Source organism: Myotis brandtii, unplaced genomic scaffold (genome assembly GCF_000412655.1).
Source record: "Myotis brandtii unplaced genomic scaffold, ASM41265v1 scaffold71, whole genome shotgun sequence".
In the NCBI taxonomy this organism is placed as follows: domain Eukaryota; kingdom Metazoa; phylum Chordata; class Mammalia; order Chiroptera; family Vespertilionidae; genus Myotis; species Myotis brandtii.
The window spans coordinates 3,964,058-3,990,096 of record NW_005370787.1 but is presented as its reverse complement, the minus strand read 5'-3'; the positions used below and the strand labels follow the sequence as shown (position 1 = coordinate 3,990,096).

Sequence of the window (26,039 nt, the reverse complement as noted above, 5' to 3'; positions counted from 1 at the left end):
AAGAAAGAAAGAAAGAAAGAAAGAAAGAAAGAAAGAAAGAAAGAAAGAAAGAAAAGAAAAGAAAAGAGAAAGAGGAAAGGAAAGAAGGAAGGAAGAGAAAGGAAGGAAGAGGAAGGAAGGAAGGAAAAATCCAAATTGGAAAGGAAGAGGTAAAACTGTCACTATTTTCAGGTGACATTATTCTATATAGAGAAAAATGGCAAAGATTCCATCGATAAACTATTATAAATAAGAAATAAATTCAGCAAAGTGGCTGAATAAAAAATTAATATTTATAAATCTGTTGTTTTTATACACCAATAACAAAATATCAGAAAGAGAAATCAAGAATAGAATCCCATTTATAATTGCATAAAAAAAATACTTAGGAACAACTTTAAACAGGGAGGTAAAAGATCTGTCCTCTGAAAACTATAATATATTGGTAAAAAAATTGAAGACAACACAAATAAATGGAATTTAGCATGCTCAAGAATTGGATTAATATTCTTAAAATGCCCATACCAGTGGTTCTCAACCTTCTGGCCCTTTAAATACAGTTCCTCATGTTGTGACCCAACCATAAAATTATTTTAATTGCTACTTCATGACTGTAATGTTGCTACTGTTATGAATCGTAATGTAAATATCTGATATGCAGGATGGTATTAGGCGACCCCTGTGAAAGGGTCATTTGACCACCACAGGGGTCGCGACCCACAGGTTGAGAACCGCTGGCCCATACTATCCAAACCAATATGCAGACAGATTGCATTTCTTATCGAAAAATACCAATGGTATTTTTCACAGGACTAAAACAAAGAACCCAAAAATATATATGAAATCACTACTCCCCCCTGTCAGAAAAAAAAGACTCCAGAGATCCACAGCAATCTTGAAAAAGAAAAACAAAGTTGGAGGTATCATGCTCCCAGAATTCAAACTATACTGCAAAGCTGAGTTATCAAAGAGTAACTCAACAATATATATAAAAGCCTAAGCGAGTGTTAGGACCGGATGACCAGGATGACTGGATGACCAGCCAGTAGCTATGATGCACACTGACCACCCAGGGACAGATGCTTAACACAGGAGCTGCCCCCTGGTGGTCAGGGCGCTCCCACAGCCAACCTCCCACTGCCGGCCAATCTCCTGTGGTCCCTCCCCCTGGCCAGCAGGTTTGATCAGGACTTGGCTAGATATCCCCTATTGGCCTTGATCACTGGCCAGGCCAAGGAACCCTACCGTGCATGAATTCGTGCACCGGGCCTCTAGTAGGTCAATGAAATAGAGAGTCCAGAGGTAAAGGCTTCTATGTTCAATTAATCTACAAACAACAAAAAAAGCTGCAAGAATATACAATAGGAAAACAAAATAGTTTCTTTAACAAATAGTATTGGGAAACCTTGATAGATAAATGCAAAAAATGAACCTGAACCACTTTTTTACACCATATACAAAATAAACAAATAATGGATTAAAGACATAAGTGTAAGACCTAAAACCATAGAACTCCTAGAAGAAAATATAGGCAGTGAACTCTTTGACATCAGTCATAATAATATTTTTTGGATATGTCTCCCCTGCCAGGGCAACAAAAGTGAAAATAAACAGGACTTCATCAAACTAAAAAGTTTTTTCACAGTGAAGGTAAACATCAATAAAAAACAACTTTTTGAATGGGGAAATATATTTTCAAATGGCATATCTGATAAGGGGTTAGTATTAAACATACATAAAAGCTCATACAACTCAACAGCAAGGGAAAAAAAACACAACTGAATAAAAAACAGGCAAAAGACTAGACTATTCTCTAAAGAAAATACACAGATTGTTGAGAGATGAAACAATGCTCAGCATTACTAATCATCAGGGAAATGCAAATCAGAAGTACAATGAGTTTTCACCTCACTCCTGTCAAAATGGCTATTATCAAAAGCACAACAGATAAGTGTTGGGGAAGATGTGAAGGAAAGGGATCTCTAATGCAATGTTGGTGGATTATAAATTGGTGCTGCCACTATGGAAAACATTATGGAGAATCCTCAAAAAAATGAAAAATTGAACTACCATACAACCCAGCAATTCCACTTCTGGGCATTCATCTGAAGAAAACAAAACACCAATTTAAAAACATATATGCACCCCTGTGCTTACTGAAGCATTATTTACAAGGTATGAAAGCAACATAGATATCCATAGATAGATGAATAAAGATGTGGTATAGACACCACATCTTCAACAACAAAAATGATGAAATCTTTCCACTTGGGACAACATGGACAGACCTAAGGATATTATGCTAAGTAAGATAAGTCAAACAGAAAGAGACAAATACTGTATGGTTTTATTGATACTTGAAATCTGAAAGAACAAAATGAACATAATTAAACAACAACAGACTCATAGATACAGAGAACAAATTGATAGTTGCCAGAGGGAAGGGGCCTGGGTGGATGGGCTTAAAAGGTAAAGGGGAATAAGAGGTACATATTTCCAGTTATAAAATAACTAAGCCTTGGGGATATAATGTACAACACAGGGACTATAGTCAATAGTACAGTCATATGCAATTTAAGGATGGAGATACATCCTGAGAAATGCGTTGTTGGCAATTTCATTTTTGTAAAGATCGTAGAGTGCCCTTACATAATTCTAGATTGTATAGCCTACCACACACTTAGGTTATATGGTGTAATTTATTGCTCCTAGGCTGCCAGTCTGTACAGCCTGTACAAAACAACACTAGATTAAATCAAGCACATGAGAAAATGATGCAATAAAGTGATATGGTAAAAGCAAAATATATGAGGCTGCTACCAGCATAACATGCCATCCTGTGTAACAGTAAACTTTTTTATTTTTTCATAAGTAGAAAGAGTATACTCTAAAATATAGTAAACACAAAAAGTAACATAGTCACTTATTATCATTACCAAATATTTTGTGCTGTTCAAAATTGTCTGTGCCATATTTTTACATGAGTGGCAGCACAGTAGGTTTATTTACACCAGCATCACCACAAAAACATGATTATCAATAAAGGAATTACAATTAGAAAAACTGATATATAAATTCATCAGCAAAAACTGATTCCAGAAAACAATAGAAAATATTCAAATGACTGAGATAATAATCTTATGTAATAAAAGCCTAATATGCTAATTGTCTGGTCATCCAGTTGTCCGTTCAACCAATCAAAGTATAATATGCTAATGATATGCTAAGGCCCCTCAACCATTCATTATGACATGCACTGACCACCAGGGGGCAGTCGACCAGTCGCTATAACGTGCACTGATCACCAGGGGGCAGATGCTCTGACTGGTAGGTTAGCTTGCTGCTGGAGTCCGGCCAATCGGGACTGAGCAAAATGGGCCAGACATGCCCTGGAGCCCTCCCACGGTCCCTCTCTGGCTGTCTAAACTGCATCCCTCCCTGGCCCCGATTGTGCACTGGTGGGGTCCCTCAGCATGGCTTGCACCTTCTCACAATCCGGGCTGAGGGACCCCACTCCCCCAGAGTACATGAATTTTGTGCACCGGGCCTCTAGTTATGAAAATAAAGTTCATGATGCTTAATGGTCATTCAAAAGTGAGGATAGAAGTATATTTATAGTTTTTTAAAAAGTAAATATTTTTCCCTAGCCAGTTTGGCTCAGTTGATAGAGCCTTGGTCCTCAGACTGAAGGGTCCCAGATTTGATCTGGTCAAGAGCATGTACCTGGGTTGCAGTTTTGCTCCTGGTCCCAGTCGGGGTACATGAAGGGTGCAATCAATGTCTTTCTCTCACATTGATGTTTCTCTCTTTTTGTCTCTACCCATCCCTTCCACTATCTCAAAAAAATCAATGGAAGTCTGATCAGTGTGGCTAAGTGGTTGAGTGTTGACCTATGAACCAGGAGGTCATGGTTTGATTCCCAGTCAGGGCAGATGCCTGATTGTTGGCTCCATCCCTAGGAGGTAGCCGATCAACGAGTCTTTCTCATCATTGGTGTTTCTCGCTCTCTCTCTCTCTGAAATCAATAAAAATATATTTTTTTAAATCAATGGAAAAAATATCCTAGGTTGAGGACTAAAATGTAAAGATTTTATCATTTGGGTCCTCACTGAAAAAAAAAATATCTAAAGGAAGAAAATTCAACCAGATGAAAGGACATACACCAAGTAATTTATCAACAAATATTTATTGAGAACCTTCTATTTTTCTTGCTACTGGGATCTTATAAAAGAAGCAATAATGTCAATTAAATTATTTTCTGTAATTAAATTTAGACTAAATCATGTAATTATTATAATGTGGATTGGTTTTTATAGTTTTTATGTCCTTATCACATAGTTTAAAAAGTACAGCCAATGTTCTTCTCTTTAGTCTTAACTATCCCAGTTGATGTCAACCATAAATTTACCTCCTGTGCTGAATTGATACACTTTCTTCTATGACTCAATAAATGCTATGCAATCCAGCTATTCAATCCTTAGAGCCACAGACTAAATTTTCCAGTATAATTCTTTCATCCTCCCAGCATTCAGCAAAAGCATAACAAACTGAACTCAATTGAGTTTAGTTTATTTGAATTAAACGCATCTAAGTATTGTGCGTAATCAATGCTGAAGATAAAGTTAGTGAGAGCAAAAGGAACAATAAACTGTATAAACATTATAGAGTTGAATTTGGGACCAAAGAAAGACAAAGATATTTCCAAAAGCATCCGCCTTCCCTTCACTCTTTTGGTATTCTTAGAGAGAAACTTAGATGGATAGCACATATAAAAATAGCTCACACCTGAAGGGTTAGATCACAAAGAGTAAACAGATCAAAAGCAGGATGTGGCTCTGCATTTTCTAATGACTAAAGAGAGAAAGGTTGCTTGGTTCATTAACCATACATCACTCATTACTTCCAAATATTACAAGTGCTTGACACCATCTGTCCTTGAAAACAACAGCTTTAATTTGACTAAATCTGTCATTGATGTTGCTAATTGACAAGTGAGAAAATTGCACAGCTGAGATAACTGTTTAGCTTAACTGTTTTTAAAGTAAACATCTTCACAGAATAATAGTGCAACTGCAATATTTATACAGAAGACACACTATTAGGACAGAGTGATAGGACCTCATATGGCCAGGATTTACCCACCAGCCCTGGCTGTTAGGCAGTAATGTGATTCAAATAATCACAACTTAGAATGCTAGAGCTGGAAGAGACTTTGGGAACACTACACAATACAGAAATGGAAATAAACCAGAGTCCATAGCACAGAGCATAAAAGTAGTCAAGAGTGGATATAATGGAAAGCTGTCAGAGAGCTTAACCAGAATCAATCCTAATAGAACCTATAAGCATATAATAGATTTATTTAATGAGCATTTTTGCATGTATTTTTTTTATTTTTACAAGAACAATTTGTGCGTGTTGAGTCCCTGATTTTATTTGTTTAGGCAAATGCTTACGTGTATTATGACTTGGACACAGTAGTTCACATCATGAAGTAAACAATTAGTCAATTATTTTTAACTTCTCATGTATACTAACTTGGTATTTTGGAATATTCTAATCAGCATTAACTATAAGACATATGAATACATAGCAATTAGATATATAAAAAATACCCAGTACAGTTCCTGGAAGCTAGCAAATATTTATTGAGTTGAAATATATGTACTTGTGAAAGCCCAGTGCAATTCCAAGAGGAGAGAGAAGACTTATCTCTGGAACATTGGAGAGAAGTGCTCCCCCAACTTTTATATTATACTCTTCGTGTCCATGCTGCTCAAAGATACAGTGAGGAAAGCTATTTCTGGGTCTCCATTTTCCTCTTTCTGTAAATGCTGAATGACCATCATAGATACAACTGGGGGTGCAAGTGTAGCACAAGCTTCCATGTTTTCTTCTCAGCAAATTTGGAGGAAAATATTTGGAATGAGGATTCAGTGGACAAAACAGCTGGTAATGTATATCCCCTCTCCTGATGAAGCTTAATGCATTATGGTCCATACAGAAAAAAATTATCTGCTTTTTATGTAATACATTTTACTGTGTGTTTTTTTAATGCAAAATTGAAGCACAAGCCTTCTGTAAACTGAATATTGCATATATTTAAAATATGATAAGAAAACAATGTTTTCAGAGAATGCTGACTTGATGTGTCTACCCTCTGAGTTGTCAGCCTGGTTCTAGATGGATTTTTATCAATGTGCTGTGCCTGAAAGAGTAAAATTGCGTTTTATTATATATTTAATCTTATAAAAGTGAGGTAGAAAGTGCCTGGCTCTGTCAGAGTGATTACCTGCAAGTCCATAACTTTGGTCTACATCCATTCCTTGGAATCAAAAACAATAAAGTAAAATATTCAATTTTTAGACTAACTCAGGTAAATCTAATGATTTCTAAATGATATTTTCCTCATAGCTTAAACTAATTCTGGTCAATAACCTCAATGTCAATATGGTCACACTAGAATTCTCTTGGAAGTAGAATTTCAAATGTTCTAAATGGTAACAGGTCCAATGTATAGCCTCCCATCACAAATCTGCATATAGCCTCGTCAAAAGGAATTTCCTTTTTAAGAAAAAGAATGATCAGATATTACATGCTGAAAATAGTAAAGCTTATGTTGAGTTCACTAGAACTCTATTTTCATTAAATTCCCTTCCAGTGAATCTAAGCATTTAAACTTATATAAAGATATAGTGTGATACAAATGGCAACTTAAATGAGATTCCCTGTTGCTCTGAAATCCTAGAAGCAGTGGTTTTGATTTTAGCTTTAGCATGGCAGTTATGCTTGTAGAACCCTGATATGAAATATTATTCCTGTTATAACCTGGCATGTTGCTCACCTATAAAACCTAAATGTGAAATATTAATTTTAGGTGTGATGTGTAAATATTACTGAAATAGCCCAAGTGTTTCTTTATTTCCCAATAAATAAATATGAAATGAAATAGCATTAAGTCAACTATTAGTAGCAGCCATATTATATTTAATAACATAGCAAAAGGGAAAAAGAAAAAGAAAAAAACACTCAGCCAACTCAATAATATTCTCAATGCAATTGAAATAATTTGGAAATTAAAATAAACACTTCATTTTATTTTGCCATCATCCATAAGAACTTTGCAACTAGAACTCGGTAATTGCTGGACATTTTCATCAGTACCATTGGTGCCTACTTGCCAAAGGAGGAGCCCAACACCTTTGATATGCCCCCCACACTGATAAAAGTATAATTTGCCTAAGATACTCCATAGTCTGCAATTGCCTATTGTTTCCATAAATAATAAAGGTCCTCAGGGAAAAAATTTAACAAATTTATTTCTTATAGTCATGGCAAAAGTGATGTCTCCTGGACCCTCCCAGAGTGGATGAGTAGGTCTTATATGATAAATCCACTTTAACATTCCATCTCCCCCAGACTTTGAGTTGCTTCCTCTACATCAAACCAACAGCTGCTGAACTTTCTAACCTGCTTACTGTTAGTCACCTTTTAGTCCACATTTTAGCTAACCAACTAAACAAACTGTTGGAACCCTATATAACTTCTCAAGTTATAACAACACAAAATCTTTACTTAGTAAACCCATATCATTAAATTCAGCCTGATCCAACTTAATGTTCCTTTTACCATTACCCCACACCTATAGTACCTATTCCTACCACATTCCATGCATTTCTCCCTGTATAAATTTAAAAATGCAAATAGTTTTGGGTTTTGTTTTTGTTGTTGTTGTTTTGGAATATAGTACACCTCTTCATGGGTTTCACTTTCTTGCTAACCAATAGGTGCCTACTGTGACTTGAGCCTAGTTGTATGTCTAAAATCTAAGAAGGGTAGGTGGGGTGTGGATGGCTTCTGATGAGAATAACTACTGTCTAAATGTCAACTTCCTCAGGGAAGGACATTATATATATTTCCTCAGGCAAGGCAGGGTTAATTCCCTTGGAAGCCACTTCCACTGGGGGGATGGGGAAGTTGCTTTCACCGGCAAGAAGACATCAGAATTTATATGCTCAATGTCTCCAGCTTCATCAGGTTCTTCCCCTACATCCCGTTCCAACTTTCAGGATCCCCATTCCTTCCCAGTTAACACCATCACTTCACAGGAGACACCCTCCAATGCTGGCAGTTCAACTTGCATTGTAGTTTAGCCAGTAGCGGGAGGAGATTCTACATTTGATTTCCAGCAAACTTAGTCCTGTAACTACAGAAGATAGGCATCTCCTTCAGGGCTCCCATAGAATATTTCAGGTCATTTTTGTGGCACTTGAATTAGGAATTCAAATCTTTGAGCTCATCCTTTTCTTTTCCCACTTTGTCCAGCAACAAGTAGAAGCAACCAGCCAATCTCATTATAGTCATTAGTTTGATAAAATGTTCAAAAGTATTATACATGGTCACCTAATTCCTTGCTTCTCATAGGGGTTGATTATAAGTATCCAATGGAAATATTTTATGTATCTCTATTGCCAGGTCATGCCAAGGACTATCAGTGTTCTCTTCACTACTGGAAATGCAGTCTTTAGCATCTTTGAATCTAATCACATTAGAAACCCCCAAACCAATTCAGAGTACTCATCAAAATTCTGTTCTCCTAGAAACACTTTTGGCACCAAATATGTATTAGTCTGGGTTTTCTGTATGTATGTATGTATGTATGTATATATATATATATATGTGTGTGTGTGTGTATATGTGTGTGTGTGTGTGTGTGCTTGTAATGTGTGCGTATGCACATATATCTTGAATTGCTAAGTAACATGTACTTTCTGCTCTTGATCATGGTAAAAAAGATGGGGACAACTACATAGAATGAACCCTATTCACCTAGTAGGTATTGCCACACACACATCACTTGCTGGACGACGGGGATGGCATGGCACGGTGGGCAGGACAGAATGAATTAATTGCCTCTACAGCTCAGAGAACATGCTCCACCATCCCTGGGTCACAATGTCGTCTCTGAGCATGAAGGACAGCAAAACCTTCAGAAATTATGATTCTGAAAATTTGAAGCCACGTAGTTTATAGGGTTTTCTAATCAGAAAAGACATCTAGGAAATTGAGATGAAAGTGCTTATAAAATGACCTTACTTCTTTGGACATGTAACTGTAAGGTCAGTCTATTGGTACAAAACACGAAAAGGCTGATGACACATGAGGATGACATCTGAACTGGAATCTCATGTGTCTGTGATGTGGGTACAGAATTCGCTCTGATCCTAGTACGTGGGAAAAATGTGTAGGTGATGGAGGAGGGCCAAGTGGCTATGGGGAATTGACCTAAGCTACTTCATAGATTCTAAACAAAAGTAGGAGATAAGCTTTTAGACAAAGAGAAGAACAGAAGTCTGAAGCAGGTGACCACTACCCTTTAGAAGTTTCCCAATCCACTTGCCAAGCCTGGGTCTCTCTCCCAACACCATGGTCTGGGGTTGGCTGGCACTTTGGCTGGGGCCTGGCATGCAGCCAGGAGCCATGCCTCTTTTGCCACCTGACCCCAGAGCATGTTTATCAGTAGCACTTGGTCTGTGGACAGCAATCTAAGACCTGAGGAAATGAAAAAGAACTATTGATATCTATCACATAGATAAATTAAGCCAAATAAATAGAGCTCAACCAAAAATAGAAAAAAAAAAGTCGGAGAAGCAGAAGGCAAAGGAGGTGTGAGATATGTTTGTGAATGACTTCCAATTATAATACTGTATAATAAAGAGGTAATATGCAAATTAACCCTCACACCCTCACAAGATGGCTGCCTACGACCAGGCCAGCAGAGGGGTTAGTAGGGGATGACCAAACGACTGAACAAGCAGGCTGAGTGGGGTGACTGGGCCGGCAGGGAGGTTAGTGAGGGATGACCAAACAATTGAACAGCAGGCTGCGTGGGACAATCAGGCCGGCAGGGGGGGCAGTTAAGGGCAACCAGGCCAGTGGGGTGGGCAGTTACAAGTGACCAGGCCAGCAGGGAGGGGGCCGTTGGGGGTGACCTAGACAGCAGGGGAGGACAGTTAGGGACAACCAGGTCAGCAGAGGGGGCAGTTAGGGGTGACCAGGAAGGCAGGCAGGGTCCCAGATTGGAGAGGGTACAGGCTGGGTATATATGGAATTGGCTCACACAATTATGGAGGCTGACAAGTCCCAAGTTCTGCAGTTGAGCCAGCAAACTGGAGACTCAGGAGAGCTGATGGCATAGTTTCAATCCCAAGGATGGCAAACTCAAGAACTAGGAAAAGCCAGTGTTTTAGCTCAAATCAAGGCAGGAAGAAGACAATGGCCCAATTCAATGGAAGTCAGACAGGAATAAATAATTCTCTCAAATCAGGAAAGGCTCAGCCTTTTTGTTTCATTTAGCCTTTCAACTGATTGAATGAGGCCCTCCCAACCTAGGGTAGGCAATCTGCTTTACTCGGTCTACCAATTTATCTCAGGCAAAACACCCTCACAGAAACATCCCAAATAATGTTTAAACAAAAATCTGTGCACCGGTTGACTGGACACATAAAATTAACTATCCCACCACCTGTATGTGTTCATGGCATAGTGAGGATTTAGAGTAGAGGACTAAGTCATCCATTGGATTAATTTAATGATACTTTTAATGTTAATTTAATCACTATTTGAACTTAGTTTGTATCAATATTTTAGCTTTACATCATAACTATAAAGAGTTTATATGAAGTTATTAATTTATACATATTTAACTACCATACATAACTAACATTAAATAACAAGATTGAGAAACCATACTACATTAAATATTGCTGCTATTTCCAGTAATGCTTTAATGAAGTCCAGATATTGTTTGGTGGATAAATTTGGTGTTGAGTATAGGCATTATATTGCCCTTAATTTAGTTCAATCCTGTTGCTGTAATGATTTTTGAGATTCTACTTAGCTTTCACGACACTGCTCTATTTTTGTACTACAGAATGAATTGAGAATAGCAGCATCCCAGATCTTGTCAGTTTATGTCTCAGTTTTAATATTCCATAAACAAGCTAATATTAGTGACAATGTTATGAGAGACCTTTATCATGTGCATAATGTGTACCATCTGGTTGTGACAGTCATCATACAATAAATTTGGTTTAACTAATATTTAGATAACTTCTGGAAGTTTAATCTGAACAAGCTGCTTAAATTTTGCTTCACATATCCAAGTGAATTTTAGAAAATAGAAGTGTACAAAATTTGAGGAAGTATGTGCACTAGATTATTATTTTAAAATAAAAAGTATATCAATCTTAAAACCTTTTCTAAATATTCTCATTGTCACCATTCCAACTTATAATATACTAGAGGCCCGGTGCACAAAAATTTGTGCACTCGGGAGGGGGGAATCCCTCAGCCCGGCCTGTGACCTCTTGCAATCTGGGACCCCTTGGGGGATGACCACCTTCTGGCTTAGGCCCACTCCCTGGGGGATTGGGCCTAAGGCCTAAGCTGGCAGTCAGACATCCCTCTGGCAGCAAGGGAGCCCTCGGGGGATTTCCACTTGCCAGCGGGGAGCAGGCCTAAGCTGCAGTCAGACATCCTTAGCACTGCTGAGGAGGCAGGAGAGGCTCCCACCACCACCGCTGTACTGGCAGCCGTCAGCCTGGCTTGTGGCTGAGCAGAGCTCCCCCTGTGGAAGCGCACTTACCAACAGGGGGCAACTCCTGCATCGAGCATCTGCCCCCTGGTGGCCAGTGTGTGTCATAGTGACCAGTCATTCCCAGTCATTCTGTTAGGGTCAATTTGCATATTACCCTTTTATTATATAGGAGTGCCTGGCCAGCCTGGGTGTGGGGCTGATGGATCTTTGAAGGCTGGCCACAGCCCCCAGCCACCCAAGCTCCAAGTGGAGGCTGGCTGCAAGCAGGTATCTGGGTTTTATTTGTTTTCTATAATTGAAACTTTGTTGCCATGAGCGGAGGCCACAGCTGGCTCAGGGCAGGCAGGAAGCTTGGCTTCCTCCATTACCCGGGAAACCAAGCCTCCTGCTTGCTCCAGCTCCGTGGCTGCCGGCCGCCATCTTGGTTGGGTTAATTTGCATATAGTTGCTCTGATTGGCTGGTGGGCGTGGCTTGGGGCATAGCGAAGGTATGGTTAATTAGCATCTTTGTCTTTTATTAGTGTAGATTAATTGCTAGAGTTGGAAGTATATGGCCCATATTTGGCCCAGTATTCAGATGTAGTGGGATATTGTAAGACTACTTGGAAATGCTCATGTAGAATCATTTCCCAGTAGTCCCCAATTACTCATACTCCATTGTGCATATCCTCCAACACAGGCCACTTCCTTCATGGAAACATTCTCTCTGAATTTTGTACTTGGAAATGGTTTTTTTTCACCTGACTCTGTGTTCAAAATGATACTTTCTTAGAAAAATGCCTATAATTTAGAGAACTATTTTTCTTTCTTTTTTAACATCAGAATACCTTTGAAATAACAGACTTCTCTTTACCAAAAGGTTCCATACACTCCTAAAGGTCAGGAAGCATCAGAGTTCCATGGGAAGTTTGCAGGAAAACTTATTTTAAGTACAAAAATTATTTAGGAATAATTCCCTTTTTGAGATACAATTTCCAAAACAAAATCCAGGGAAGAAACAATTAATAAGCTGGGCTTTTAAATTCTGTTGCAGTTAGAAGATGAGTAAGTTCTAGAGATCTAATGCACAGCATTGGGATCTAAAAAAATAAAAAGTTTTGCTATGCAAAAGACAATACCATGAGAATGAAAAGATAAACCACTGACCAAGAGGAAATATTTCTGACGCCACAGCTGATAAAGAACAGTTATCCAAAATAATACAAAGAACACTGAAAACTCAACAATAAGAATTAAAAATGGATGAAAGATCTTAACAGGCACCTTGCCAAAGAAGATATACCGATGGCAAATAAGTATATGAAAAGACAATCCACGTCCTATATCATTAAGGAAATCCAAATTAAAACAACAATGAGATACACCACACACCTATTGGAAAGGCCCGGATCAGGAATACTGACAACACCAAATATTGGTGAGGTGGTAGAGCAACAGGAACTCCCATGCATTGCTGGTAGGAATGCAAAATGGTGTAGCCTTTTTGGAAAACACTTTGGCAGGTTCTTTCACACTAAGCATATTCTTACCATAAGATTCAGCAATCATGCTCCTTGCTATTAACTCAACAGGGTTAAAAACATGCCTATACATAAATCAGCACACAGTTCTTTCTAGCATCTTTAATTATAAATGCCAGAACTTGGAGGCATCCAATATGCCCTTTAGTAGGTAAATGGATAAAAATGCATATTACTGTGAAAGAAGCCAATCTCAAAGTCTACACACTATGCGATTCTATCTATATTGCATTCTGTAAAAGGCAAAACTATGTAAACAATAAAAAGATCAATGGTTGTCAGTGGTGTGGGTAATAAGAGATGAATAGGCAGAATACAGAGGATTTTAGGGCAGTGAAATGACTGAATGATGTAATGATGGATATATGTCCTTATACATTTGTCTAAAACCATAGAATGCACAACACCAAAAGTGAATCCTAAGGTAAACTATGGGCTTTGGGTGATTATGTTTTGTCAATGTAGATTCATCCTTGGTAAAAAATAATAATAATAATAATAATAATAATAATAAAATAAAAAGTACTATTTTCATGAGTGATGCTGATAATGGGAAATCTCTATCTTATCCCCTCAATTTTATTGTAAACCAAAAATTGCTCTAAAAATTGAAGTCTTTTAAAAATATCTCTGGGTAAAGGCAATAAGCTGTCTTTACAGGAAAATTAAGAGATCTGGTTTGTGGTATTGAAGATTTGTTTTTTGTATGGAGCTAAAATCTGTTGTGGCCAGGGTTTTGTACAAATTTATTAATTTCCAATAACACAAGGGCACATCCTACACATAAACTAAAGAATCATCTCTGATAAACTTTGAAATTTAAATATATATATTACAGTTGAAATGTCTTTCTTTAAAATTTTATTTTTTAATTTATCTTTATTGTTGAAAGTATTACAGATGAAATGTCTTTATAAAAATTCTTTAATGAAAGACATAACTCTCTCACTTATTGGGCTCCAATATATGTTGCACAACATCTGACTAACTTATTTAATATGCAGGTGGTTTGTTCTAAGGTGTCAAGTCCCCTTGCCAGGCATGGACCTGGACTAAGAAACTAACATCTTTTTTCTCTAGCTCTACCAGCTACTATCTAAAGAAATTTCACTTTTCAACTCACTTAGCCTACCTCCACCTTTAATATTCAAATAATAACTATATATCTGTCTATGTAAAAAAATTACAAAGTGTTTTTCATATTTATGATTTCATTTAATGTGCACATCGTTCCTGGGAGAAGGTCTTATTGTCATGCAAATGTTATAGATGAAGAAACTGAATCTCAATGACTGTATGAATATTCTAAGGTTTCTGGGGCTTGACCCCAGCTTTTCTACTATGCTCCATTGCCTTCTAGTAAGAATTCTACCCATGGGTGTGGCTGCAATTTGAATAAATTTTAAAAATTAAGTTTTAAATGCTTATTTATATATAAAACTTATTTCAAGTAAATAATATATTCAAAAAGGTTCTACAGAATATAGAATACTGTGAGTAGCTATTATAAATGCAAGGAATAGAAAACATAATCATGACTTTGAAGATCTTAAAATTAAGTGAATGAGTTCAACATATGGACACAAATATAAGTGGCAAAGATTTTATATATATATATGTATATATATACACACAAATGTATATATACTAGTATATACATATATATGTATATATATTATATGTTTTTAAATAGTCAAACTGGGTGATGATGAGAAGAAAACCTGTTCATACCTAGGGTAAGAACACAACAGTGTTTATATTTGGACAATGCATGGGGACAAGGACAGAAGAAACTGACATTGTTGTTAGACAGGTTTATGCCAGAAGACTTACAATAGATGGAAAAGTATGCATTGTATTATCATATGTCACATGGAATTAGATACTAGGGGCTACAACAAATTGTGGGTTAGAGAGAAAATGAGTATGGATATTATTTATTCCGGGAGATATAATGTAAGAATGGAAGAATTTCCATACTAGGTCAGGAAAGGTGATCCCATAATTTTTAACATCTGCATAATTCCCCAGCTTGCAATACAAGAGTGTTCTCTCCTCACACATGCACCTGTTATTTTCATAATGTCTTGTCAACCCAAAGTACAGCAAATAATATATTTAAAAATGTAACAGAGTCCCATCTGAATACAAATCTCCAATTGAGAACACCACGAGGACAGAGAGCCATCCCCACAACCTAAGTCCTTCTCTTCATGTGTGCTGTTTTGTATATTTTCATGAATATTGTTGATATTCTCAGGGATAATGGCAATGGTTATTTCTCTATATTTTATTTAGATATCCCTTGAGCCAATAGAATCTGTTCTTAAAAAATAGCATAATATTTAGAGCTTCAACTATGAAGCTAAATATACCGATTTATAATGCACATGATGAATCAGTTATGTAAGCCAAGATAATTCATTTCTATTTAATAAATGTAATAAGTTTTACAATCTCTCTTGCACAACATTCATAGACATTTTGACAATTTTAGGCTCCAAGGATTAGCTACTTAATATTCTTCACTTACTGAAGCAAAATTTGCCTGAAGTTAATTTTCACATTTCATTGGGAGAAAAGTTGTCTCCTCATCAGTGTTCACATTTAACTTGCTGGAGCTAATTTTTAGCAAATACTAGTCAGGGGAAATGTCATCTATTTAATCAATGCTCAATCCAGTATCTCAAATATATGCATTATGTGTTCAATAAAAAATTGAAATAAAAGAAAATATTTAAAGGGCCCAAATTACAGAAATCCTCAATTTTCTAATTACCCCCATACTTCTACACCCAACCAGGCCTTTTTCTGGCACGTTAAGTTTACAATGCTATACAGCAAATGCACCCTAGACTAGGCAATGCAGCCTGCCATTCAGTCCTCCAATGTGCATTCAGTCATTCCACCGTAAGGCAGCAGGTTGTTTTGCAATATTTAGTACTGGGATGGGAATAGTCATGTTTTACTAGTAAGTTTCCTGACAAAATGGAATGCTGCTCAGTATTTTTAATAAAAATTATCACCACATCAGGGATAGTCATCAGAAATAGCATCTACAGCATGAACATTAACCAACCAGAATAGATACCAACCTGAACTACACCAGAGCCAACTGGCTGAACAGACCCAAGCTTACCCAAAGGCAGGATGGAGCTTCAGTGCCCAGATGCTGGGAATTGTTCAGTATGTTACCTTCAAGATGACAAATTAATCAGACACATTTATCTTTAATCTCTCCTGCATCTCCAGTAAAATACAGAATAAGGACTTTTTTAATCAAAAAACATAAATTTACTGAGAGTAGAGGAAACAGAAGAGGCAACAATAAGAACATGTGGAAGTTGTAAAGCAGATAGATAAATGATAGTAGGCCCAAGAAAGCCAACTCCCAACCAACATTGAGAAAATAGACTTGGTCAGTGAAATCCACAAAAGATACAGAAATAAGCATCATCTATCACTTCCAGTAAGAGGATATAAAAGAAAAGAGTTAACAAAAGGACTAGTCAATTAATATTCCATGATTCCTTCTTCCACTCCGGACCAATATATGTCTGTCTATCTCAGTATCATATATCAGTATGATACTAAAGGTGTAATCTGGAAAGAATCTCTGGACTGGAGAATGGCAGTCACATCTGAGAGCAGGAGTATGTATTATTCTGCATATATACCCACCTATTTACCTATAATGAATGTTGATATCTACACTCTATCCCTAGGCTGCTCCTCCCATTTGACTCCCAGAATTCTTGCAGCCAAGGAATTACTCTAAGACAGGATATTGGAAGAAACTTTCTACAAATCTGCCTAGTTTAAGAGGAAACAAACACAATTAAGGGAGCCTAATAGATATGATACCTCTACATATTTGAGTTTTTTCCTCTTGTGCATATAGTAGTACTACGCATCCTAGCTCCTTATCATTAGGGATAGTCATGTGACTAGGTTTGCTGTAGGAATCATGGTTCTCCTTTAAGTTTACCTTTATTATGTTGTGGTCAAAGAATTTATTTTCTTTATGTTAAAATAACTTGTTAATCATTAATATTTGCTTTGGGCCCTGATATGCTATCTCTTTTGTAAATATATAATCTATCATTTAAAGAGTGTTTATGCACTATATGCTGTAGTCATTGACTGCATGATGTCATCTACGATTCTATCTATCTATCCATATTTATTAGATCAAGCTTGTAAAAGTTTGCATTTGGAGCTGGTACAAAACAACCCTCCTTTTTTCTTCTTGAGGTCACTATGAATTAAAATATAAGCACAAGTGTCAAACAAGTAAACATAAAAATACTAGCTTTTTACTGTTAAGAAACTGAACTGTAGAATGTATTTACATATGATGTCTAATATTTCATCCAAGAATTACCATAAAGTCAGAAGAATAGCTAGAAAACTACGTGTCTTCCCTGCAGGAATAGAGTGGGCCTCAGCTCAAACAATAGTGAAGAACAAGGAAGAATGCATCTTCACTGTGGGCAGGCAGACTCAAAAGAGGATGAGAAATGCAAAAGTTCAGCATGTTGGTTCTTTCTTCCCAACTTGCCAACCAGAGCAACGTGTGTAAGGTTGGACAAGGAGGTGCAACAAGTGTACTAGAATTATGGCAGGAGGCAATGGAGTTCTCCTGTCCTCCCTGCTAAGATTCTGTCTACCAAGTCATCCATAACTTCTAACTTTCATCTGACTGAGCTATCAATTACTGAGACAGTGGCATTAAAATCCCCCACTGACTGCGGAGGTGCACATTTTAATTTATTTTACACAAATATATTTATTTATTTTTTAATATCTTTTTATTGAATTCAGAGAGGGAGAGAGAGACTGAAATATCAATCATGAGAGAGAATCATTGATCGGCTGTCTCCTGCATGCCTCCTACTGGGGAGTGAGCATGTAACTTCCTGGTTCATAGGTTCACACTCAACCACTGAGCCATGCCGGCTGGGCTTAGGTATAAAATTTCAAGTTCACATCTAATTCTAAGATTCCATTCTAAATTACATGTTGCTGAAATATATTTATGCCCTTATAGTAAAATAAATTGAATTTGAGCAACTAAAGAGACATTTTTTCCAAAGTCGACATGCAAATAAATGGCCAACAGGTACATGAATAGGTGCTGGACATCACTAGTCATTGGGGAAATGTAAATCAAAACCACAATAAGATATCACCTCACATCTTTTAGGATGGCTGTTATCAAAAAGACAAGTGATGTGTTGGCAAGGATGTAGAGAAAAGGGAAACTTTTTGCACTGTTAGTGCAAATGTAAATGGTACAGACACTATGAAAAACAATATATAGATTTCTTTAAGAAGTAAAAATAAAACTACCATATAATCTAGCAATCCATCCTCTGGGTATATAGCCAAAAAATGATAACAGGATCTTCAAGAGATACCTGTACTCCCATGTTTATTGCAGCATTATTCACAATAGCCACTATATAGAAACAGCCTAACATTCCATAAAAGCATAAATAGATTAAAAAGATGTAATATAAATACATATACATATGTGTGTGTTTAGATACACAATAGAATATTATTCAGCCCTGGGAAAGAAGAAAATCCTGCAATTATAAAAATATGGATGAACCTTGAGGGCATTATGGTAAGTGAAATAAATCAGAGAAAGACAAATACTGTATGATCTCACTTCTACATGGAATCTAAAAAATTCAAACAAGAAACATAGAGAGTGGTAGTTACCAGGGACTGGTGGGTGGAATAAATGGATGATGTTTGTCAAAAAGTAAAAAATTCCAGTTATCAGATATATAAGTTCTGAGGATCAATATACAACATGGTGATTATAGCTAATACTGTATTACATACCTGAAAGTCACTAAGAGATTTGATCTTAAATGTTCTCATGGCAAAAAAGATATTGTAATTATGTGGCATAATGGAGACATTACCTAAAATGGTGATGGCAAATATTTTGCAATATATATGCATATTAAAATCATCATGTTGTACACCTAAGGTTACACTATGTTGTAAGTCAAGAAACAAAGAAAAGAGAAAAAAACTGAATTAGAAAAACATTTTTATAATTTTGTGATTCCCTAGATGAAATATCAATTTACTCATTCACTTAATTATTACTAAATATTAACTAGGTGAATATAAAAATCAATGAGGACTTTCTTACCTTTAAAGAAAGGTAGCCACAGATTATCAGAGTTCAAAGGACCTTAAAGATCATGGAAGTATATATATAAAATTACATTAAAACACATTTTTCTGTGCCAATTAAGTATCTACTTTTTAAAGTTTTTAAAATAAGTGGATTTAAAGAAAACCATCAACAAAATGAAAAGACCCACTAAATTGGAGAACATATTTGCCAATGATACATCTATAAGAGGTTAATATCCAAAATTTTTAAAGAACTTATACAACTCAATACCAAAAAACCCCAAACAATCCAATTAAAAAGTGATCAAAGGACCTAAACAGACACTTCTCCAAAGAGGACAACAGATGGCCAATAGATATATGAAAAAGATGCTCACTAATCATCAGAGAAATGCAAATTAAAACTACAATGAGATATTACCTCACACCTGTCAGAATGACTATCATCAATAAATCAACAAACAAGTGCTGGCAATGACGTGGAGAAAAGGGAACCCTGGTGCACTGTTGGTGGGAATGCAGAATGGTGCAGCCACTATGCAAAGCAGTGTTAAGTTACCTCAAAAAATTAAAAATTAAACTGCCTTATGACCCAGCAGTTCTACTTTGGGGAATATATATGAAGAAACCCAAAGCACTGATTTGAAAGAATATATGCACCACTCTGTTTATTGCAGCATTATGTACAATAGCCAAGATTTATAAGTAGCCCAAGTGGACATCAGTAGATGAGTGGATAAAAATTTGTGGTACATTTACAAAATGGAATACTACTTGGCCATGAAAAAGAGAGAAACCTTACCTTTTGTGACAGCATGGATGGACCTGGAGAGTATTATGTTAATATATAATACAGTTAATATATATACAGTCAGAGAAAGACAAGTATGATTTCACTTATATGTGGAATCTAGTGGAAAAAAAAATAAACTGAGAAACAAAATAAAAACAGACTTAGGTCCTGAGAACAGACTGACAACTGTCAGAAGGGAAGGGGTGTTGGGAGCTGGGTGAAAAAAATGAAGGGATTAAGCAAAAAAAATAAACAAACAAGAAACACCTCATAGACACAAACAATAGTCTGGTGATCACTAATGGAAAAGGGGAGTGGGCGGAGGTAGAAGAGGGTAAAGGGGGTATAAATGGTGATGGGAGGAACCTTGACTTAGGGTGGCGAACACACAATACAATATACAGATGATGTATTTTAAAATTGTACACCTGAAACCTATATAATTTTATTAACCATTGTCACCCTAATAAATTCAATTAAAAAAAAAAAGAATACCAGTCTACAGACTTCTGCCTAGGTTTCCCTGCCAAGTGAACCTAGTTTTAGAAGAAAAAAAATAAGTGGATGTACTTAATTTTTTAATTCCCTACTAATGGATACTAATGGCTATGATTTTTCACTAACAATTCACATATTAATATTTTGTGAATATATATGTGCACATTTTCTTAATCTCATAGAATTGCTTCATGAAAGAATAATTCTTGGGTCTAGGTAAACATACATTTTAAATAGTTATTATATATTTTGGCCATTCCTGAAAAAAGAGTTCTACCCTTGCACAAACTGGCTATCATCTGCTCTCTGCTATGCCTTTGCCAACTGGACATTAGACAATTGACATCTCATCATGTGGAAGATTGTATTTATTGGCTTTCCAGTAAAGAAGAATTTCAGTTTTTGTATAATTTTTTCTTGTATTTTTTATTTCCTTTCACAATTTTCCTATGAGGATATTATAGTTTAGATATGGATTATGGGAACTCTTTCTATGTTAAAGACATTATTATTTTGCTATAATGCCCACTGCATTATTTTCTCCATTTTTCGATTGCCCCCCTAACTTTTTTTAAAAATGGTTTTCCATGTTATACAGAAGTTGTTGGGGTTTTTTTATTATGAAATTCAAACTATTAATATTCTCTTATAGATTCTGCCTAAAAAAAAATCAATATGCTTTCCACCACCTAAACATAAAAATATCAACCTATATATTTTGTTTGCTTCCTCATTATTTGTACTTAAATATTTGGTCCCATAGGCACTTCCTTTAGAGATTCTGTGAACTAAAAATCTTGCTTATTTTCAAAATATTTATTTAATTAACTAGCCAGCACTGCGTTTTAACCAATCCTTCTCTCACTGAAAATGCTCACATTTTAAAATTCTGTCACATGGGGGTCACATCTAAAGTCTCTTAACCAATCTGTGGCTGAGCAGAGTTTAACTGCAAATTCAATGCTTTGATTATGTGCTGGCAATAAGCATGGTTCTGGAATAAAAGAAAACCACATTTGACTGGGACACATCTGGGATTCAGCCACAGTATGTTACCTTGAGTAAATTACTGCTTCTGCACCTGTTCCTAATCTGTAGCGTGAGGAAAAATAATTGTACCTAACTCATCCTATTGTTGTGAGAATGAGAGTCATTATTCAATGTATAAGTTTGACAATATTCACTAACAGCATACTATGTAATAGGCATTTTTTTGTGGTGCCATGATTATAGCTACCTTGAAAACATAATTTCTACAGATAAATTATTTTGACTTCATTGAATTCAAATAATGACCTCTAATCCTGCTTCCAACATTTTAATCTGTTTTGTTTGTCCACCAATGGTGGAAAAGTCGCCTGGTAGTTTTGCAGACTCAAAGCATGAAAAGAAAAGCCTATGAGTGCATAGGACATATTTAGTCTCTAGCACAGTACCTGACACAGAGACAGAAGTGGGTAAATTTTGTAAATGAGTGACCGAATTAACAAGCTCCTGCCCATGCAATTTTCCTTTTAAAAAAATTATCTTTAAACATAGTCTTTGTTGTGTAGTGGAACTAATAATTTTTAAAATATGTATTTCATCAGAATAGATAGAAAGGGAGAAATACCCACACTCCCTGCCTCAAGGGAAAAGGCCAGCATATACATGACAAAAGAAGCTGCAATTCTCTGATATATCAAGCCTTCTGACTCATCACCCTGAATGCGCCCACAAGAATTCTAATCCTGAATACTTCCAGTTGCTTGATTAATACACAAAACTTGCACATTACCAGCCATCCTAGATAAAGAAAGGAGACACATTTCTCCTAGTGAAAACTCTCTGGGCAAACATAATTGACCTTCTTTGCTCCCAAATTAAATACTGATTTCTTGGTGTCCAGCCAAGTGCTTGGAGTCAGCCCAGCAGATGATCACAACACAGGCTGGTCCAAACTATATTTGATGTTACTTAACCTCCCAGTGCCTCAGTTTCCTCATCTACAAAAGCAGCCATAAGAACTGTGCCTACCACAAGGAACTGTTGTGAGAATGAAACAAGTTAATAACTGTGAAGTACAGGCACTATAGCAAGCACTCTGTAGATATTGCCAAATAAATTGATCCACATTGACACTTCCTTAGTGGAGCCTTCTCTCACCAAATTACATTCCTTTTACATGCTTCATAGCACCAACCACCAGGCATATACCCAAGTTTTAACATTACACTGATTTTGTAATAACATGACTATCTTCTCCACCAGACCATAAGCCACCAAGCGCAGAAATATGAATTTATTGGCATCTTTGTGAGTTACTATCATGCATAGAAAACATTATTCAAAGATTCATTTGTTTTTGCTTAATTTGTTAATCTAATAAATTCCCAAACTGATTTTTCCTTTATGGGTATTCTGTTAAGCTTTGATAGAATTTACAAACTTAGTTAATTAAATTCCTTTAAGAAAACAATCGTTGCATCAAATAATTGTGGGGCTCACCTTCTCAGAATGCTAAGGTTTCTTAACGGATGTCAAGGCTAGGTTGGAATTTGATTAGAAACTGCAGCCTGGACTGTCAGGCTCTTGAAGGGATCTTCAATCCTTTGCATATAAATCTTATCTCAAGTGGCCATCCTCCTTAGCACCATTATATTAACTTATTAGCAACATCTTTCCCTCGGATGTTAAAATGACATCAGATTGAAAGTGGGATATCCTTCCTGGCATTGCCTGAGTTGCAGGCATAAGGTTCAAGATCTTTCTACTTAAATATTATTACTCATGAGATGGTATCACCTGAACCCAGACCAGTACCTGGCTCATGAATGAATGAGAGAAACACCAGCTCAGAAAGGTGTTAAAAAAAGTTATTCATGAATACAATCCCGGCACCTCTTTACAAAGCTTTAAGAAAGAAAAGAAAAGAAAAGCCCTCAGAGCTCAAATTTATGTAGTAATCACGGGAAAAAATTATTTTAATTGCCTAGAGTCCTCATAACTCCTTCTTAAGCTCTAGCATAACAAGAAGTATAAAACCATGACTAAAATATTTACACTCTACTCCAGTCCCTATAAAAAATGAATCACTAGTTTATTCATCTTGCCTAATGACACAGAAGGGCAAAACAAGTACCCAAACAATGAATAATAATGCGAGAGCTCAGACTGTAAAATCAATACGGTAGATCAGTAGAGCTGCACTTCATTTTAATGCTCTGAATGCAATAGAGCTTATCTTCTGAATTATATATATGTATTGACCTAATTACATAAATTCTGACTTTTCCTTATAAAAAGGTTTTTTTTCAGTCTCACTATAATTATGATGTCAATATGTGTGGCTGTAACAATATTAAATTTAAACTTAATTGTGACTGATAGTGGCATGCCATGAGATAATCCAGACAGTCACATGGTCATAGAACACTGGTGGCACTAGATAATAAGTGATAAGTTAGTAATTTCCTAGGTCTATTACAGTAAACTTCTTTAAGAAACTGATCATTTCATCCCCAAAATTTGGGAGCTGGTCTCCTCCTCTGCTTGTCAAGTTTCATAACACAGAGAAGTAATAACCAGGATGAATGGATCTTGGTTGATATTGCCCACTCTTAATTAAACACGTTAGTTCTGATTTTAATCTCCAGGTCACCCTATTAACAAATTCTTTTATCTATCGACAAGTCTCTACACCCCCATCCCTAAAATTGTGTGTATATAAAGTATATAATATTAGTTATTATTCTTTCATATATTTCCAACAAGGATCCTGATAAAAAAAATGTCCTATTTAATGATTTATCCTTATATTGTTTTATTTTCAAGAAAAACGTTTCACATAATTACTACAGTTGTTATATTTTCGGGACAAGTGATAATGTCATAGTTCATGACATTTTTAAATTAAATTCCTTTACTATTTTACCAATTAATGACATTAGGGAAATACTCCAAATGCTTTTAAGAAACTGGGGGAGAATAGCATTTCGTTTTGCTCCTATATTTCTGAGAAGTCTTATTCAAGAGCCTGGACTCTCCAATTTAAGAAGAGCAGACATACCTGGATCACATGAATCATTTAGAGTCAGGTGAACACATAAAGAATACTACGAAAAAAACGATGGTGTTCACACTTGGGTTTAAGAGTTGCTCTAGACGTGTCACGGGAAGGTGGTCATGCATCATGATGTTTCCTTCTTTGCCTCTGCAGGGATGCCAGAAGAGATGAACCTCAGTGATGTGAAGCAAGTCCATCAAACAGACCGTGGGAACACCTTCGACACAACAGGAGCAGGATGTACAGCAGCAACTGAGTCAATGACATTTCCTCTGACGTGTGCAGTGATGTTACTCCCTGGGCTTTGGTAACTGAACTATTTTGCCCTGATATACATGTTTTACTGCAGTCCGATTTCTCCCATCTTCATCTGATTGGAATAAGAGATCTTTTTTAAATATAACAGTTATATTTATAAAAAGGTATGTAACACTAACCTCTTAGAAAACAAGTCGGAAGGTTCACAAAGTATCTAAAAATCAACATTTAAAGGAAAGACTGTTGGAAAACATGTCTCCTTTGAATCTAACTTAAACCTTCTTAAATTCTAACATGTTAAATCTGCAAACACAGAAGTGACTGTGCTTAAGAAGGATTCAGTGTATGTGTAATTTTATTATCCTACATTCCAAACCCCTCTCTTTCTAAAAGAAAAATATTTTGAATTGAAGATCTATTTGCAGGACAATGAAAACAGTACAGAGTGTTTCTTAAAATACTGGAATTAGGATTCCATTAAATGAATCAAAATAAACAATGGCAAGTAGTATGCATGCATTTTCAAGAAATTCCTCCATTTGTGCAAGCTATAGAAAGAAATTACTGAATGCCTATATGTTATAGAGTAGATTGCTGAGGAACATTTGACATAATTTCATTGAAGAAGAATGATAATTTCTATCTGCTGTAATTTAGCCACTGACAAACCTTAAAGCTGAGTATTTTGGTAGCATCTGATCTGTATTCCATTATGTTCATAATGCAGTCTTTGGCATTGTGGCTCTGTTTGCCCTCTCTTTTTGCCTAATGGATTTAGCTGTGTTACAGAGCACATGCCTGCTCTAGGAATATCTCTAATAAAGCTGTTCATTATCTGGTGGAAAACTTTAAAAATCATTGATCATTTTCTTCTGGAAAAATGATGTATCCATCCATTTTCAAAATATTATTTGCTATGTCTTTTTCAATCTTGATATTGAACAAATAATTAACTATCTATGTACATTTGCAAGGTTCCTTTGAATATCTAAACACATGCACTAATACAGAAAATAGGGCATGCAATGTTTTAGCTCTTTTCCTCTTTGCATATTAGCAGAGCTGCTAATCCATAGTCCCTGATGTTCCAGCTATGATAAGATGCTTCAGCAGACACTGATTAGGTTATGTCTATCGCTGCACTTAAGGAGGAAGAGATAAGTCAGCTTTTATTAAAAATTATTA

The 26,039-nt window shown here is 36.2% G+C and overlaps 1 protein-coding gene across 2 annotated transcripts in view; it reads left to right on the top strand.

Annotated features, from left to right (window-relative positions):
* Positions 1-25,690, top strand: part of GPC5 (glypican 5) — a 1,292,453-nt gene extending 1,266,763 nt beyond the window's left edge. For both annotated transcript variants that reach the window (XM_014530085.1, XM_014530084.1), the window contains one exon: positions 24,750-25,690. In XM_014530085.1, the coding sequence (XP_014385571.1) occupies positions 24,750-24,907 (158 nt within the window). In that variant the 3' untranslated portion in view covers positions 24,908-25,690. The remainder of the gene's footprint in view (positions 1-24,749) is intronic.
* The last annotated feature ends 349 nt before the right edge of the window (positions 25,691-26,039 follow it).